Source organism: Agelaius tricolor, unplaced genomic scaffold, assembly GCF_023055355.1.
Source record: "Agelaius tricolor isolate 1412-34295 unplaced genomic scaffold, bAgeTri1.0.p SCAF_5, whole genome shotgun sequence".
Lineage (NCBI taxonomy): Eukaryota > Metazoa > Chordata > Aves > Passeriformes > Icteridae > Agelaius > Agelaius tricolor.
The window spans coordinates 23,805,353-23,818,634 of record NW_027269265.1 but is presented as its reverse complement, the minus strand read 5'-3'; the positions used below and the strand labels follow the sequence as shown (position 1 = coordinate 23,818,634).

Sequence of the window (13,282 nt, the reverse complement as noted above, 5' to 3'; positions counted from 1 at the left end):
ATTAAAAGTTACTTAACCTTTAAATTGCTACAGATGTAAAGATAGCTCTGAGTTTCCAATGTAATCGCCTCCAAGTTAAAATCGGGAAAATCTTTGTGTAATGAAACCCATATGTCATAGTGAAAGGATGCAAAGCACTGGCAGAGTGGGCTGCTCTAGCAGGAGATTCTGCACCCAATCTTGTTAACCAGGACTGCTTTTGGTAATCCCTCATCTCCTCACTTGTAGGAAATCAATCTGTACCACTGAATCTTTTCAGCCAGCAACTATAAAATTTACTGCGGAGAGGGAGCTTGAGGACAATTGTAGTAAAAACGGAGCCTGAGGCAACAAGGCTAAATGTGGGATTGAGGGATTGAAGTTCTAAAGAGGAGATTATATTAAACCTTATTCTGCTCCCCTATCAAGTGGAAATATCTCTTCCTCCTTTCAGCCCCAGCCTTTCCTATCCAGTACCTGTTCTTGAGATCTGCTCGGCAGATCTTTGCCAGGCAGCAAACTTAATTCCTACAGTACAGCATTCTCTGTTAATTATAATAGCCTGATACATTTTTCAATACATTTATCTGATGGAGTTTATTCAAGCACTACTTCCAGAGCAACCAGTGCTGTTATCAACCTAAACTGTTTTTTTTTCTGTGGAGTTCAGTGTCTTCCTTCTCCCTAGTAGGTGGGGTTAATTTGTATCCAAGCTATTGCAATGGTATCCATTGTTGATTTTTCTATTGTCGTAGATGCACAGCATAGGCAAGGTTGTAAATCGTGACTTGTCATGCAGATTCATGTTTCTGTTTTGTGCTGCGCAGCCTCTGTAGTGTGTCTGCTGCTACAATGAAACCTGTGCTCAAACCCTCTCTTCCAATGAAGTCCATGATTTAAACTACCATTGTAAAGAAAAAAGTCCCCGAGGTTTTCACTATAGTTTTGTCCAACCTTTTAATTAAAAAATCCACCTCTATCTACTATTCAAATGGCTTCTGCTGGTCCCTTGGGTAGTTGCTTAAAGCTGGTTTTACCATCTCTCTTAGCCTGCAATCGTATTTGGAATGTGGGTGATGGTTTCTTCATTCACAAGCTCTTCCCTCACTCCAGCAAGCTCCATAAGACCCCAATGGAAATGATATTCCTATTATTAAGAATTCATTTCTCAGAAGCAATACTGAGCAGAGAAGTCAGTTTAATATTAGAGCCTTTTACTGTGCAAAATCCATCAAATCATATTCCAGCGCAGATTAAAAAGAAACAAAGGTGAAGGAATAGCCAAGATGTTTGAAGGCAATACCATGTAGTAGAAATTTGGCCTGTGTTTACCAGGAATACATGGAACTGTGGTTCTTGGGCAAATAAGAGAAGCAGCTGAAGCAGGGAAGATGAAATTGTTAATGCTTGTGGAAACTTGCCCTTAGTTTGGCTGTGGTTTTTCTGTCAAATGAGGATGTTACTTCCTGGCCATTTTCATACATATACAAAGATAAAAGGTCCTTTTTCTTTCTCAGTTTGGCATCATATCTTTAAAAATAAAGCCCTGCTGCAAGCCTGAGTCTGTGAGGAGACGAGGAATACAGAATAGCAGAAGGCTGTCTCCTGCTCCTAATGGGATTTTGTAGCAGCATGTGCGAGTTTGTTTCAGAAGTCAGAAATGAACAGATGTTGGTATAAATTACCTCTGTGTCTGATGTCTTGCAAATTAAAAGCGCGGTTGGCATCACTAAACAATTTCACCAGGTTGGGGGGGGAAGCGGGTGGTGATTATCGTAGCAGGTCGGTAAGAATCTTTAAGCTGCAGTAGAACAGGATAGCAAGGATAAAGGAATGAAGAATAAAATGAGAGGTCTGTGAATTAATCAGAAATGTTAACATCTCCGATGACAAGTGAGCAGGCAGGCACGTGCTCTGGAGCAACCTCCAACCCACAGTAATTTCACTCAGCGCACAGAAGGAGTCTGTGCTCTCTGCCTGATTTATAGGGTGCAGCCCTCTTTGGGGGAACAGAATTGTCATGCATTTGTATATCTCCTCTATGGGACTTGCACTCTGGAAAACTTTTCACTTTATCAACTGCAGTTCAGCTTACGTACTTTTCTCGTTAAGAGTGTTTTAAAACCCTGCACTATTGTTGGAGCAAGGCAGAGAGGTGTCAAAGAACTAAGAATCTATTCCAAACTGAAATTTTGAAAATCTTTCCATTTTATTTAATCATGTTCTTTGGGCATAATAACTTAGTTCCTGACAAAATACCAATCCTCTCTGTTCTTCTGCAGCACTTTCTACCCCTGTGTCACTTCAGCAGCACTTAAGACATACAGGTTATCTTGGGGTTGGGGAGCTAGAGGTACAAATGAGTACTTTTGTGGTAGCTCATGCTGACATCGGAAGCAGGATCCCAGGTGATGTAACTCACAGCTGGAGGCCTGAGGCAAGAAAACAGTGCAATGATCTGCTTGAACCTGCAGCCAGTCTGAAGCATGTTCCACTCAGGACAGTGGACTTTGCAGCCTGCAAGTATCAGTATGTAACAGACAGCTTATATACTCTTAAATACAATTAATTGTTTTACAGGAATTTTGCTGATGACAAGACCTCGTGATAAAATTTTGTGTAAACAAGTCAGAATGTAGTAATTTAAAGAAGAGGCCTTAAGACACAAATTCTAACTTTTATGTAAACAATAACAAAATGTCTTTATCTGAGTGCACACTGAGTATTGTAAGCTGAACATTTTAATTACATTTTAGTTCTGTTCTGACAGACAATCAATAATGTCAAAAGAAAACCCAACATCAACAAACCCACCTCCAGTTCTTATGCTAATCTTAATTTCTGGTGTTTGTCTCAGTAGAGAAATCAGGAGTTGAATGGATAAAACAGAAAATTAATTCCTTTCTCCTTCTAGACTGTCTTTGAGACTAGGTGTGGGAAGCATGCATGCTTTCAGCATTCCTGTGAATAAAACCCTCCATGTTTTGATACCTGCCAGTCCAGCACAAAGCTTACACCTCTATTGAAAAGAAATGGAGGGGCACCAGTGGGAAGATTGTCTTTCTCCAGGCCTCAGTTGCTAATGGTGCAGTCTTTGATGCATTCTATTGTTATTGCAAGACAAGAACAGTATGAGACTGCTCTGCCAGCTTCTGAGCTTGTGGGTTCTCAAGTCAGAAATGTCTCATGCAGAAAAGTGGCTGTGTAAACCCTGCTGTAATACAGCTACCAGAGATTGATGGTACTGAGAGTGAGAGAGAGACATATAAGCCTTGCCTTGCTGTATTAAACATCGAAGGACTGACAACACAGAGAGAAAGAGAAGACCAAAGCTCTATAAACTTTACTTTATTACCCTATCCATAGATGAAGTACATTGAAGGAATATAAACCTCATTATATTACAGCATCCAGGGACTGACACTGCTGAGAGAGAGAAAATGCTGCCTAATTTCTGTTGAAGATCACATCATCCAGGGACCAATAATCCTGAAACAGAGAGAGTTCCATAATCTCTGACAGATTATAACATACAGGAACAATTGTGCTGAGATAGAGTGATGGAGATTTGGATTTCACCATTCAGAGATGGATAGTACAGGGAAAAGGAGGTGCTGCAAGAGCATTATGCAGTAGGAATAGAAAGCATAGATTGTATGTAATGAGACAGCCTGTGGGAATTATTGCTGAGTATAGAAGATTCCAGACCCTGCCTGCATTTGTAGCATGTCAGGAATTCAAGCTGAAATGCAGTTTTATTTATTTCCCACTTTAATAGATAAATGAAATAATTCTTAGTTTTGGTACAAGCACAAATCTAAATTAATTTCTTGTCCTATGGTTAGATTATGTTATACAATTATACAGATTATACAATTGTTTGAGTTTCTTGGCTTTTTAAAAAAATACTGATTTCTCTTTCCTCCCTTGTGATTTCAGCCAGAGAAATGACTCGAGGGAAATTCCTGAACATCCTGGAGAAACCCAAAAAGTAGCTGCATCTAACATTTGGATGAAAATACCCCAGCTAAGCCATTTAATGTACTGCAGATCCAGATGAAGCCCAGAAAGTCTAAGAAGAACAAAGCTCTTGCTCTACACCTTCAGAAGCAAGCATCTCTTTTTGCTTCCGCAGCTCATCTCTTTATGGGGGAAATGTACAATATGCACAGGTCACAAAGACTGCAGTTGGTTGCATTGGAATTCAGACTTCATCTGCCCACGGGATGTCCAGCAGAAGGACTTGGCCCTGACATGCTGTGACACAGTTACCTGTTTCAATCAGCAGTTCAAAGTGAACAGCCAGTGTCCTTACTCAGCTGCTCTCAGGGGCAGCCTGTTTGAGGTGCACAGCAGATCTGATCCTGGCCAGTGTCCACCATGAGGCCTTGACCCTTTGGTGTGTCTTTTGTCTGAGATGGATTTCCTGTGTGCGACGCCTGTGCTGAAGGATTTGAGCATAGTTTGGGGTGTGGATTGACCAGGAGCACTGGCTCAGCAGGAGCACATGCTTTTAGTGTAGAAGCCAAGTGCAGTCTCTGCATTAGATTCCAGTTGCCCACTGCCTTCAGAGAAGCACATCTGGTACCTCGAGGAAGAGCTCCAGACCTTCGGTGTGCCTGGAGCTTCATTTCATCAGAGTGGTTCTCTAAGTGAAATTGAAACTAACAGACCACGGGGAGTGAGAAGTGTTACTGTGTCTCCAGGAAGGTATCCTCACTGAAGCTTTGGCCAGTACACAGAGAAACAGCTTTGTCAGTGCTCTGCAATTCTTTGCTTCTTGCAGGGCTAGAAACCTGAAAGAGTTCTAAAGTTGAAAGATGGTAATGTTTTAAGTTATCACTCCAAGAAGTGGCATCAGGACTGTTAGCCACATTGTGAAGATGGTCGGTCTATACAAGATCTCAACGTTTCTGAAAATAATGTTTTGTGGTATTTTTAATTGCTTAACAACCAGCAACTCAAAATTTTCTTCTCCTACAAACCCAGAATTTTTAAGATAGAAACTTCTGTGAGCTGCTCCCTTTCAGAACACTGTGATTACAGTTTAATGCCTTTTTCTTCTGTTCATGCACTTCTACATATTCAGCCCTTGGAAGAGGTATAGAGCATGTTCAGACTTTTTGTTTTATTTAAGAGAAATTTTTTTTTCATTCTATCGTCTTTCCTTTTCCTAGAAAAAAACATTTTAAGCATTAGTAAATATGTTCTTTTTTAAGATAAACATAATGTTGAAACATAACATTACATAATGTTATTTTTACCATGCAGACTTTTCAAAACGTGTCATTTCTTAGGCTGTAGTCACATATGAGAGGAGAAATTATTTGGAAATATTACATGTAACAGGCTGTCCTTACAGCACTGTATTTTTCTGGCTTTGCAGAGAGAGGAGACTCTTTTTGGGTGTGCAATAAAGAGGGGGAGATTTTTTTGATAAAATAGACTTCTGAGTTTTACTGAATTGCTGGTGACCCTTTGGTTTGCAGTCTGTGGTTTTTGGTTATTGTCAGTCAGAACTAGGCTTGTTTTGAACAGCTCTGGTTAACTAAGTTTAAGTAGTTAAATTCTACATCCTGGAAAGACCCTGCACAAATTTAGAAATATCAGGAGCCTGATTTAAGACTTAACAGAGTTATTTCTGTCCTTCACAGTTTATGCAGGGCTGAGCTTAACAGGAACTCCATCCCGTGAGAACATGAGAATTAAGACAGATGAATGAAAAGAGAAGCTGAAAGTGGTAGTTCAGGAACAGAAAAAAACCCTATGGTGCAAACTGATGTTGATGTAGCTTTAAGCATTGAATTATAGATTTGGAATGCAAATTTAGGTTTGTATACTGTATATGTAATATATGTACACATATATGACATAATGGGATACTTCATCTCTATCACCAGTATTTTATAGAGGTTTCTTGGTCCTACACATTAAGGAATTGAGATCTGAAAGGAGGATAAAGGAAAATATATGAAAGCCTGACCTGGAAGTATATGTGTATTTTCTGATATGTGCAGTAAGAAATTTCAAACTCTAGGTGGTTTTTAGTAACATACATATGTTTAAAAAAAACCCAAACAACAAGATGAAAAATCTTTTGTTATACACAGTAATCAACTTCTATAGAGCAGCCATTAACATATGCTTTAGAATTGTGATATTTTTTGATTTTGTACTTATCATCTGTAGAGGTGAGTCAATGATGTTATTTTTTATTGACAATATTGATATGTATTTTTTGTGTTAGCCAGAGAAGTTTTTTCTGTCTGTTATTGCTTTTTGGTTTAATAATATGCAAATGCAAATCTCAGAGGTTTGTTTGGGTTTCCAGAATAGCCCTCTGAGATGCAAAAGCTTTTCCTTGGCCACTTAGGCAATACTATTCCTCAGGCTCTTCTTATCTGCATGACACCACCTCAGGGTTTGGCCTGTGGATGTTCCATTCCCATCAGTAAATAAATATTTGTCAATATACAAATGCTACTAAGAGTTTTTGTACCATTTTGAACCCAATTTTTTCCTTCAGTGCTATCCTTCCTGACATCCATGCAGTTATCTATCTGTGCAAGAAAAGCTGAGTGACTTTTTGTTACTGATGGGAATGAAGAGTGTAAGAAAATCAAGATTTGGTAATATTAATCAAGCTGATGCATTGTTTTATAAAGTGTTTTCATATATTGGTATATTAGATGTTACTCTGAGTTTCTTGGAAGGCAACTCAATATTTATTTGATTCCTTTTAAATGCCAGTGTTACACACATTCAGATATAAAGGCTGTTCACTTTGGTCTTGGATTATCAAATGCTTTGCTATCTAATCCAACTGAGAAGAAATTCTTGTTTGTTATATTAATCATTATGAAAATAAAAGTCTGTGTGCACTGGCAATTGAATAACGTGATATTCCATTTAACTCTGTGTTTTGCCATTACAAAATCAACAATTTTGTAACAGTCCCGTAACTCACAGTTCTCAACTTTGATTAATATTTCCCTCAAAAAGATACCTAGGAATGACAGATTTGTGAAAATTGCTTGAAGATAACATTTGAATCTTATTCTGGTTTTACTGATTTTTATGTTATGTAAAAATGCAAGGTGCTGTTACAAGTCAAATCACAAGCCAGTCTTATCTGTAATCTTCTCTTTGCTTATAAACAGTTGTAGAAGGATAGGGAAGGATATAAACAAAAGGCTTACACAGTGATTTTGTATTAGGGTAACTTACACAGTATCCAGCAATCTGTTTTAGTTGAATCTGGTCCACAGTAGACCCTACCCTCCATAAATTTGTCTTAGTCCTAATTTTTCTGTACTTCTGACCTGAAAAATTGCCCCAGGATAGTGAGTTCCATAATTCAGTTATACAAAGACAGGTTAAAAATTAAAAAAAAAAACCAAACAACCAACCAAAAAAAGCTTGGGGGGGAAAGTTGTTTTAAATCTGCTGATAATTCTGTTTTGAAACTTTCACTTATTTTATTGTTGGCAACAGTTGTTTGGATTTTTTCTTCCTCGCTGTCTGTGCACTACTCATGATTTTTCAGGTTCTTCTATAGTTTTTTTTTCTGTGATTATGTTCACTTTCCTTGTGTTCACAATGTTCAATGGTTTGTCTTCTACTACAGCCTGAGCTGGCATAATCAAAATTGCAGAGTAGTCGTAATGCAAGCATACTGTGAAGTGTGTAAGGCCTAATTGCAGCTCATACTTTGTCACTCTGCTGTTTTCTTTCACAGCATCTGGGCCTAAATCTTGTTTTGAGTATCTCTAAGAACAGGATCATCAGCCAGATTTGCAGCTGATCTCATCCATGTCACCTGCAGTAACTAGTGCTGAGCAAACAATGATTTTTCCAAATCACAGTGACAGTGATGCCAGCCATTCCATGCTGATGAATTGACACCTGGCAATTCCATCATCAGCCTATGCAGTATGAGAAAAAGGTACATTTCATCTTTGTCACGTGGTCTGAAATCATGCCCTCCCAAAAGTTCAGTAACTTCTCATAAACATTTCTATAGTACTTCTAAACTAATATAAATGTTTAGATATATACAATCCAAAGAAAAAGACAGCTTGCAAATTACTGTTGCAGGAAGTCCACAGCACTGCATACGCTCCCCTAGAACCAGCATCATTCAAAAACAGCAGATACAATCTCTGGTGTAGCACTTCAAGCATCTTCACGTTTGAGTTTCTCCTAAGTAAGAGCCTCAGGCAAGAAGGGTACTTGTAGTGGGAAAATGAGTCATTTCTGTGAGTGAGCTATCTGAACATGGCATACAAACTTCACAGAGCATGAAAATAATCCTCACTTCTTAGTGTTGTATCCCCATCTTCATATACCAGTCTGTACTGACACTTTTGAAGAAGTCATTAAATAATCTTTAGTAGAAGGTGATAATTCATTGAAAGACAATTTTCTAGCAGGTTATCTCTGTATCTTCAGCCCAGGAAAATTATAGTTGGACAGAAACTTCTCATGGAACAACAACTCTGAGCTGGATAAAAATGATTCAAAGAACAAATGCAAATGTTGTAAACACATTTCTGTTATAGCAAAACCTTCCCACTACAGAAATACCAAAACCTACACCCACTCCTACATGTACATCACAGCACATACATCAGCCAGGGTGCCAGATACATCCAAAAGGTACTGCACGTATGATGCCAAATATACATTGCCCTGATAAGAGATGCACCTTGGTATTTTTAGAAGGCAAGAAAAGAGAAAAAAAAAGTCTAAAAAGAGAGACAAAGAAAATCAAGGATAAGGAAATGAAAAAGACTGGATCCTTTTGGTTTTACATAATGCTGTGCTTCTTGGAATCAAACCTATTCTTGAAACACGTTATTTCTGCAAGCCAATCTTTACACCAGTGCTTTGAGTTTCTCTCAGGAGGATGTGAAATGCAATATTCTGAACTCAAATCGTTGTGGCCAATCATAAAGTCCACATAAAGATAGTTAAATGGTTAAGTGGCCAGAGATCCAGACTGACCCAGTTATAGAATGTAATCCACATTCTGCATAGAATATGTGCAACAATGCCAGTTTTATTTAGATTTTGCTAGATTTTCAGCATGGCAGGATCCCTTTGCATCTTGACTTCATCATCCACTGAAAGTGCTGGTTTTTAGACTTGACCTTTTCCGATGTGTCTCTTTGAGGAGGATGACTGACTCCAGGCAGCTGATGAGTGTACAGAATAGGCGTTTTCTTGTTGGGTTTGTGTGGTTGACCTCTGCCCTGCCTGCTGATTCCTATAATACAGATCAGTGACCAGTGAAGCCAGAATGCTCCCTGCCTGTCTCTGTTATAGACACCTCAGTAAGGAAGAGAAAAGAGGAAGAGGGCTGAGCTTGAAAGCCTTTACTTAATTGCTAGTAGAAAAAATGGGTAATAAGAATGACCTTGCACCTTATTTATTGACCAGATCTCTGTGAGGACAAAGTACTTGACTTGGTTCTGTATCACTTGAAAGGCTGGCTCTGTGGCCCATAGCTGATGAGTAGGCGTAATAATATAGGGTAATTAAATTTTGCACTTGCAGACACTTACATGTGAGGGAGGATTTCCCTCTCAAAAATAACAGGCTCTGTTATCTTCATAATCACAGGATTTTAAGCTAAATTTGAAGCAGCAGAAATTTGCCATCTTCCACTTACCACGATAGCCCAAAATGCAGGAGGCTATGTATAGAAAGGCAGGAAGAGAGCTCAGCAGCTACATGAGAATGAGGAATGAGACCAGCAGAGCAACCCAAATGGGCACAGGTGCTCATGCTGCCTGGTTTTGTGGCCTTCAGTTTGTTTTCCTCTCTCTTTAGTACAGTAACTTTTTAGTTGTAGTTAATTTATTTATATATATATATATATATATATATATATTATTCCAAATTGCCTTTCAGAGAAAGCAATGGCACCTGTCTTTCTCTTGTACTCTGCATGGATCAGCTTGTCATCCTGTCTTAGGTTTTCCCCCTGCTTTGCACACTGAAGCCAAATAGCACTTGTGAAAACAGGACAAATTGCTTCTGTTGAGGCTCGTTGTGGAAGGAACAGGGTGAGCCCTGATTTGCAGAAGGGATCAGTTTGTAATCAGCTGCACAGGAGGCAAGTGGATCTGCAGGCTGTGAGTATCCTTACAGGATCAGCTGTGATATTTTGCTCAATATGAGCTTGTAATCAAAAATTAGGGAAAATGTTTTTGCTGAAAAATATTTGGATGATAACAGTTTCTGAAGAAAGTGTCAGGTTGAAAATTAGAGGGACTATATGTCTTTGCCTTGTTTTAATAAGAGTGTTTGTGCTGGGATCTCCTACCCACCTCCCAACTCATGCTTTTAATAATTTTGTGAGAATCTTTAGAAACCTGACCTGTGAGACCCAGCACGTGTTCCTTTACATGAAAACCGAGAGGATCTTGTTTACTCACATGCTCCTTCCCAGCCTGAGCTCTGGGGCAGACCCATGGCAAGGCCTCCCTCGCTGGAGAAGAGCCCGTGCCAGCTGCAGCATTTCTCTAAGGGCAGCTCGCAGCAAGCCTCAGTGGAGACTTGAGGCAAATCTTTGCAGTCAGACGTTTGGGTTTGATGGTGCATTTCTGCATGGAAGTGCAAGTACCTGTGTACCCCTGGATAAGACAGTCTAGAGCTGAATTCAGGTTTCCACCATGCAGGTGGATGGTGGAGATGGAGACAGGATGGAGAAGGCCTATGTCCCCAGCACCGTGGCTGATGCCCAGCTGCTGGCCCCGTGCCATGTAGCTGGGCCCCAGCGCCTGGACGCTTTTCTGGCTGTTTCTCGCCGTCCCCCTTCTCCTGCCGGTGCCCGGGAGGCGGCTCCCTGTCCGTCTGCGGCGCAGGGAGCGCTGGCTGCCGCTCGTTAGAAGAATTCCCCCAAGTCAGACCTATGGTACGAGCCGTGTGAAGCGGAAGACAATTAGGGGCTTATTAGTGTCCTGGGGAGACGTGTAACTTGTGTTGCTGGGACTTACCAAAACAGCGAGAGTCTTACCGGCAAGCTCCAGCCGAGAAAAGACTGAGGGATTGTCTCACCTAATTACAGGGAATGGGCCTCTTTGTGTTTGTGATTCGGTACGGTTGTCCGATCGCTTTTCTCTGGCTGCTGGCTCAGGCCGAGCTGGAAGTGTGCTAATTAGAAGAGAAATGGACGTAGTGATCCTGTCAGCTCTCGTTACCGGCGTGCACAAAGCCGAATATTATTCTGAGGCAGTGTTTTGTGAGTGTCCCTCTTCCAGCTCTCATTAAGGGCAAGGTTGGTGGACGGAGAGGGGACTTGACCACATGGGTTGGCTAATGGAGCACAGTTACCGTTACTGTGCTAATTAACGGGCTCAGGAGGCAAATGTTTCTCCAACCAGCAGTCCCAGCAGCTGCACCTGGTGCTTCCAAAACCCAACCATCTCACTGGACAAGCCAGGCAAACACTTGTGTGTATGAGCAGAAAGGGGGTTATGTATGATGCATCCATCAGCCATCCAAAAGTGCAGAACCAGTAAAATGGCCATCAGAGAGATGGGAAGGACATAGTGCTGCAGTAGCAGCAGGTCAAGCTCCAGCAGTCCCCTCTCCCCAGTTACCCTTCACATAGAGCACAATGTGTCAGCTTCTGGAAAGTGGTAGCAAGGAGAGAGCTGAGGAATTGCCAGGACCTCCAGGTGCTATCAAGAAAGAAATCTGAGAGTTGTTACAATCATCACAGCTCTCAATATGGCCAGGAAGGGGAAAGTTGGAAAGATGAGAGGTGACATGGAGGTGAATCAGACGATCCCTCTCTGTGTTGAAGATGGGATGCTTCTGTTCTGAGGTGAAAAGCAAGCTGTACATACATATCAGGATGATTGTTCTGCTCCAAAAGCCATTTAGGCAACATGGAAATTATGCACAAAAGTTAATGTAGGTGAAGATGATGACCAAAGGAGCCATAGAAAATGCTAAAACCAAAATGTGTGGTTTTGTGTCATTAGCCTGCAACTAATACAGTGAGAGTAAAGAGAGTGACAGCAGATAGTGACTTACTACAGAGGGAGTAGAGAGAGACAGAGGACAAAGCAGGAGCCAGAGCAGGTCTGTGGTGTCACAGCAGCTGAGATGGCCTCAGAAGGGAAGGGGAGAAGAGAGCGTGCTGAGGAGGCTCAATGGAAGTAAGTAGTTTTATTAACTCATCACACAGACTTTTATTTTAATACATAGGTGTTTTGTAAACAGAGTAACTTGCACAAGTTAATTGCTGGTTGATGTTTCCAAAGTTATGGGCATGTATTAGTGATTAAGTCTGATTTGGATGTTATGATCATTCTAAAGTCCTTTGTATCTTTGGGCTAAATGTAGTAAAACATACAACCATGTCTTAAACGTTTTGATTTGCTTTCTCTCTTTTAACAAGGTATTCATTGCATGCACTCAGGCATGTTTGGGTACTGTTTTCAGACATCCTTTGTCAAGGGTTAAAGTTGCAAGAGGTTCCCTCTTTAGTTTCATAGTTTATTTTTCCCTGGTGGTGAAGCTGTTCCAGCAGGCGGGTTTATGTCCTTCCAAGCCTCCAGCAACAGTCTCCTGTCATCTTGGATGGAGCTTGAACTCTGCCTTGTGCTTGTGCCTCATTTTTTTTAATTCTGTCTCCAATAGCTGTGAACCCAACAAGGATCCTTTTGCCATAGCAGCATGTTCCCTATGTCCAAGCCCCATAGTCCTGCAGAGCTGTAAAAGCCTTTCCCTTTTAACTGGGGTTCATTTCCTACTGGCTGCTGTGATGGCTTGAATCTTAGGAGTCTTGATCTTAGAAGCCTGATCTCCAAAGAGGGCTTGAGAAGTATCTTCTCTGCAAAGAGGTTTATTCTAGAAGGAGGAGATGTATAATCCTCTTACTAAAACACAGAGAGGAAAGGAGAAAAGCTTTATTGCTCCTGCCTTACCCCAGTGAGCTGGCAGCTTTTATGCTGCCTCATAATAGAAAGAGGCAAAGGTCTGAGCACAAGCACTCTACCTGAGCTGAGGCTCTCTCCTGGATGCTCAGTGAAACCCATGTCTGCACTGCTTTTCAGTGTCACAGCAGAACAGTTTCTGAAAAGGAAAAACAGCTGCCTGTTACACCATGTGGCCACTTCAGTCTTGGTCTAAGGGGGAGTCACAAGTCACTGGCAGAAAATTAAAGACCATCATACCCATCTTGATTTTTGTGCTCTGGAAGCTCAGGAGTTGAGTGGCCTCCGTGTGTAAAGGTTGTGACACTTCCCAGGCCTTCCTCAAGAGGAGAAAAGACACACTGCTGGTT

At 40.9% G+C, this 13,282-nt stretch overlaps 1 protein-coding gene across 1 annotated transcript in view; it reads left to right on the top strand.

The window, feature by feature from the left end:
* The window catches only part of LIN52 (lin-52 DREAM MuvB core complex component), a 45,845-nt gene extending 33,482 nt beyond the window's left edge, over positions 1–12,363 (top strand). Inside the window, exon 6 of the mRNA XM_071426833.1 lies at positions 3,919–12,363. Within this exon, the coding sequence (XP_071282934.1) occupies positions 3,919–3,974 (56 nt within the window). The 3' untranslated portion in view covers positions 3,975–12,363. The remainder of the gene's footprint in view (positions 1–3,918) is intronic.
* The last annotated feature ends 919 nt before the right edge of the window (positions 12,364–13,282 follow it).